Source organism: Ranitomeya imitator, chromosome 2 (genome assembly GCF_032444005.1).
Source record: "Ranitomeya imitator isolate aRanImi1 chromosome 2, aRanImi1.pri, whole genome shotgun sequence".
NCBI classification, from domain to species: Eukaryota; Metazoa; Chordata; class Amphibia; order Anura; family Dendrobatidae; genus Ranitomeya; species Ranitomeya imitator.
Genome location: NC_091283.1, coordinates 403,207,836 through 403,213,835, shown reverse-complemented (window position 1 = coordinate 403,213,835; position 6,000 = coordinate 403,207,836). Strand labels below are relative to the sequence as shown.

General features: G+C 43.3%; 1 protein-coding gene across 2 annotated transcripts in view; it reads right to left on the bottom strand.

Moving 5' to 3' along the window:
* Positions 1-273: 273 nt before the first annotated feature.
* LOC138664179 (bMERB domain-containing protein 1-like) overlaps positions 274-6,000 on the bottom strand; it is a 55,302-nt gene continuing 49,575 nt past the window's right edge. For both annotated transcript variants that reach the window (XM_069750652.1, XM_069750653.1), the window contains one exon: positions 274-909. In XM_069750652.1, the coding sequence (XP_069606753.1) occupies positions 785-909 (125 nt within the window). In that variant the 3' untranslated portion in view covers positions 274-784. The remainder of the gene's footprint in view (positions 910-6,000) is intronic.

Below are 6,000 nucleotides of genomic sequence, written 5' to 3'. Positions count from 1 at the left end.
TTGTAGGTATAGATTCACTCACAGACATGTGATATTGGATCATTTAAAAAAAGTCTAATATTTATGAATCATTTGTTTGACTTGTCTTTATCTACGTTTAGGACTTGTGTGAATATCTGTTTATGACAAAACCAATTATTCCAGTTCTGTCCACCTACAGCTACCACAAGGGGGAGCTAATCACAGAGTAATGTAAACACTTATTCCCCAAGCTCCCCCTGGTGGTGTTTTACTACATCACGAGGCCAGCATGCACTGTATATAGATGTACACTTAAGTTACAGAAACATATATTTTACTTACACAAATTTGACACTTCATATTTGTACAAAACTTATACCGATGGGACATTAGTGGTCGATATAATATTACAGCACAAGAGAACAACACAGACTAAGGTGCAAAGGGGTCAAGGGTCATTCACAGTGGGCAGCTCCGCCTCCCTGACTCTTTTGAAACAAGACCAATAGGAGTCAGAGCTGCAGGGAAAGGCGTCACGTGATGAGTCTTGACTCTCCGGTACAACTGAAAGGTATTATGAAGGAGAGGAGACTAGAATATAATACACACATATGACTTTTACATAACTGGCAGAGTCTTTTCAGCCCAAAAAGACAAGTGAGGCTTTGTGCACCATCTTTTCTGTTATACAGTTTTTAGCATATATATTTGTATACAAAAAGGCAAAAATGTGGCCGTTGGTAGTCAGGGGGCCGCAAACGTGTCCCGGGCCAATCAGAATAAAGCTCTTGTGGGTGGCCATCTTGAAACGAGCAGTTGAAGGTTACATGATAGAGCAGGTGAATCCACAGCACTCTTTTAGGAGTGTTAACCCCGTTTTGGTGACGTAGGGATTGGAGGTTTGCTGGGAGCGAGAGGTGACTCTGGCTGTCTTTTCCTTCCTGCGAACTGAAGAAGGATTATAAATGTACAAAGATGGTGGATGGAATATATATATACAGCGGGTACGGAAAGTATTCACACCCCTTTAAATTTTTCACTCTTTGTTTCATTGCAGCCCTTTGGTAAATTCAAAAAAACAATTTTTTTTATCATTAGGCTATGTGCACACATTGCGGATTTGTTGTGGATCCACAGCGTTTTTTTCTGCTCAGAATTGCACCAAATCCGCAAAGGATTGCTCAAGCAATGTTAATCAATGGGAATCCAGAAATGGTGTGCACATGCTGCCGCAAATTCCGTCCTGAGTTCAACGTTTTATTTTCCACAGCATGTCAATGCTTTTTGCGGATCTGGAAAGTTTCTGCACCCATTGACTTACATTGAGTTAGTTAAGTCCGCAGCCAAACCGCAGGTGTAAAAAGTTTTGCGGATTTGCTGCCAAAAACGCTGCAGAAAGGAAATGATGTCAGAAGGAGGAAGAGTGTGTGTCGGTCTGCGGGTGTGTGTATGTGTGTGTCTGTATGTGTGTAACCAGGCGTCGTCTGATGGGACTACTACTCCCATCCGGCTATGTCTGCTGTCACATATAACAGAGACCGCATGAGCCGATGATGGGAGAGTAGTCCCTTCATCCGGCGCCTGTGTTCAATTGTAAAAAAAAAAAAAATCAAAACATTTACATATTCACATACACAGTACATACTCACTGAACACCTACTCCCCGATGCCTGCGTTTCCTGCAAGCAATCAAAAATAATAAAACATACACTCGCTGTCCATGTAATCCTGAGTGTCCCACGACGATCTCACGTGTAGAACAGTCATATCTGGAGATGTAACTGCTCTACCTGGCCTCCGGTGATACACTGATAGGAGGTAATCGCTCCCGCAGTGTATCACTAAGGTGCCGGGAGAATTCACCGGACAGTTCAACGTGAGAACTTTCCCATGCAGCGGTGCCATAAGTGAGAGCACCAGAGCTGATGAACTCCGGTGAACTCTCACGGCGGCTCAGTGATACAGTGTGGGAGAGATTACCTCCTGTCAGTGTATCGCCGGTGGTGGAGTAGAGCTGTCACATCTCCCGATGCGACTGTTCTACACGTGAGATCGTCGTGGGACACTCAGTATTAAATGGACTACGTCAGACAGAATAGTATTATATGTTGGTTTATTATTTTATTTTTGCTGCAGGAGATGAGGGTGTCGGGGATTAGGCGTTCATTAAGTATGGTAAATTAAGATTCAATAAAGGAGTCTGTGTGATTATTTCAAGTAAAGGACTTTATTCTGGCCGTGTAACTATAGGATTAATAATGGATAGGTGTCTTATAGATGCTTCTCCATTACTAAGCCGTGGGATTGATGTCACCGGACAATACAAAGATGACATCAACTCCCCAAATATGAACCCCCTCTTGCCACCGCTACAGGGCAAGTGGGAAGAGCGAGGCTAAGGCCGAGGTCATACTTGCGAGTGCCATGCGAGAAACTCGCGCATCAATACCCATCACTGCCTCGGCACTCGGGATCGGAGTGTGCGGCTGCATGTATTTCTATACAGCTGAACGCTCCGGTCCCGAGTTATAGCAGCAGTGCCAGGTATTGATGCGAGTTTCTAGCATTGCACTCCAAGTATGATCCCGACCTAAGTGCCAGAATTGGCGCATTTATAAGCTGCACCATTTCTGAGATGGCTGAGAGCTGATGTTTTTAGCCTGGGGGTGCAAATATCCATGGACCCTTCCCAGGCTATTAATATCAGCCCGCAGCTGTCTGCCTAGCCTTTGCTCTTTCGATTTTATTGGGGGACCCCATGTCAATTTTTTTCTGGGGTTCCCCTGTAAACTAGCCAGTAAAGGCTAAGCAAACAGCTGTGAGCTGATATTAATAGCCTGGGAATCTTTATGGCTATTATTTCCTTCCCAGAATATTAACATCTGCCCTCAGCCGTTGGTTTTCCCTCTGCTGGTTATTAAAATTTGCGGAACCCCACGCAATTTTTGTAAAAAAAAAAAATTGAAAAATAAACATATTGCATTTCACACAGATTTCTGGTAGTTGCTTTTTTGTTACAGCATATGTAGGTTAATTATGTTAATGCTCCTACATAGGCGGGTATGTGTCTTTATTTAATATTAATGAGGGTATCTGGCTGAAGAGGTTGACCAAGGAAATGACATCAAAAGTTTGTTTTGCATGCATGAAAATCCGCATAAAAAAACGCATCAAATCCGCATTAAAAACGTGCGGAATTTCCACTGCATTTTCTGCCAACAGATGCAGAAACCGCATAGAAATTTCCCCAAGCAAATCAGCAATGTGCGCACATAGCCTTAATGTACACTCTGCACCCCATCTTGACTGAAAAAAAACAGAAATGTAGTAATTTTTGCAAATTTATTAAAAACGAAAAACTGAAATATCACATGGTCATAAGTATTCAGACCCTTTACTTAATATTGAGTAGAAGCACCTTTTGAGCTAGTACAGCCATGAGTCTTCTTGGGAATGATGCAACAAGTTTTTTACACCTGGATTTAGGGATCCTCTGCCATTCTTCCTTGCAGATCCTCTCCAGTTCCGTCAGGTTGGATGGTGAACGTTGGTGGACAGCCATTTTCAGGTCTCTCCAGAGATGCTCAATTGGGTTTAGGTCAGGGCTCTGGCTGGGCCAGTCAAGAATAGTCACAGAGTTGTTCTGAAGCCACTCCTTTGTTATTTTAGCTGTGTGCTTAGGGTCATTGTCTTGTTGGAAGGTGAACCTTCTGCCAAGTCTGAGGTCCAGAGCACTCTGGAAGAGGTTTTCATCCAGGATATCTCTGTACTTGGCCTCATTCATGTTTCCTTCAATGGCAACCAATTGTCCTGTCCCTGCAGCTGAAAAACACCCCCATAGCATGATGCTGCCACCACCATGTTTCACTGTTGGGATTGTGCTGGGCAGGTGATGAGCAGTGCCTGGTTTTCTCCACACATACCACTTGGAATTATCACCAAAAAGTTCTATCTTCGTCTCATCAGACCAGAGAATCTTATTTCTCATAGTCTGGGAGTCCTTCATGTGTTTTTTAGCAAACTTTTAGCTTCCGTCGGTCCACACTGCCATAAAGGCCTGACTGGTGGAGGGCTGCAGTGATAGTTGACTTTGTGGAACTTTCTCCCATCTCCCTACTGCATCTCTGGAGCTCAGCCACAGTGATCTTGGGGTTCTTCTTTACCTCTCTCACCAAAGCTCTTCTCCCACAATTGCTCAGTTTGGCTGGAGGGCTAGGTCTAGGACGACTTCTGGTGGTCCCAAACTTCTTCCATGTAAGGATTATGGAGGCCACTGTGCTCTTAGGAACCTTGAGTACCGCAGAAATTCTGTTGTAACTTTGGCCAGATCTGTGCCTTGCCACAATTCTCTCTCTGAGCTCTTTGGCCAGTTCCTTTGACCTCATGATTCTCATTTGGTGAGACATGCACTGTGAGCGGTGAGGTCTTATATATACAGGTGTGTGCCTTTCCAAATCAAGTCCTATCAGTTTAATTAACCCCTTCAAGACCTTGCCCTTTTCCGTTCTCATTTTTCGCTCCCCTCCTTCCCAGAGAACTGTTTAATTTTTCCGTCAATATGGCCATGTGAGGGCTTGTTTTTTGCGGGACAAGTTGCAGTTTTGAAAGACCTCATTGGTTTTAGCATGTCGTGTACTAGAAAACGGGAAAAAAATTCCAAGTGCGGTGAAATTGCAAAAAAAGTGCAATCCCACACTTGTTTTTTGATTGGCTATTTTGCTAGGTTTACTAAATGCTAAAACTGACCTGCCATTATCATTCTCCAGGCCATTATGAGTTCATAGACACCAAACATGTCTAGGTTACATTTCATCTAAGTGGTAAAAAAAATTCCAAACTTTGCTTTAAAAAAAATTACGCAATTTTCCATTACCCGTAGCGTCTCCATTTTTCGTGATCTGGGGTTAGGTGAGGGCTTATTTTGTTGCGTGCCGAGCTGGTATTTTTAATGATACCATTTTGGTGCAGATATGGTCTTTTGATCGCCTGTTATTGCATTTTAATACAATGCTGCGGCGACCAAAAAAAACGTCATTTTGGCGTTTCTAATTTTTTTCTCGCTACGCTGTTTAGCAATCAGGTTAATGCTTTTTTTTATTGATGGATCGGGCGATTCTGAATGCGGCGATAGCAAATATGTGTAGGTTTGATTTTTTTTATTGTTTTATTTTGAATGGGGCGAAAGGGGGGGGCGATTTAAACTTTTATATTTTTTTTTTATTTTTTCATATTTAAAAAAAATTTTTTTTTCTACTTTTGCCATACTTCAATAGCCTTTATGGGAGACTAGAAGCTAGCACCACTCGATCGGCTCTGCTATATAGGAGTGATCATCAGATCGCTGCTATGTAGCTGAAATGCAGGTGTGCTATAAGCGCCGACCACAGGGTGGGGCTCACAGCAAGCCGGTGTCGGTAACCATAGAGGTCTCAAGGAGACCTCTGGTTACTATGCCGACGCATCGCTGACCCCCGATCATGTGACGGGGGTCGGCGATACGAGCATTTCCGGCATCGGTTAAATGCCGCTATCAGCGTTTGACAGCGGCATTTAACTAGTTAATAGAGGCGGGTGAATCGCGATTTCACCCGCCACTATTGCGGGCACATGTCAGCTGTTAGCAAAATAGCGGATATGTCCCGGCTTTGATGCGGGCTCACCGCCGGAGCCCTGCATCAAAGCAGGAGACCCGACCTCCGCAGTAATAGTACGGAGGAGGTCGGTAAGGGGTTAAACCCAGCTAGACTCCAATGAAGGAGTAGAACCATCTCGAGGAGGATCACAAGGAAATGGACAGCATGTGACTTAAATATGAGTGTCTGAGCAAAGGGTCTGAATACTTATGACCATGTGATATTTAAAAAATGTTTTATTAAATTTGCAAAAATGTCTACATTTGTTTTTTTTTCTGTCAAGATGGGGTGCAGAGAGTATATTATCATATCTATGTCACGGTGAATGGTGATTATATGGATTATTCTGACTTCCCACTGCACTGTTATATGCTGCTTGTATTATTCTGTGGAATCTTTCAATAAA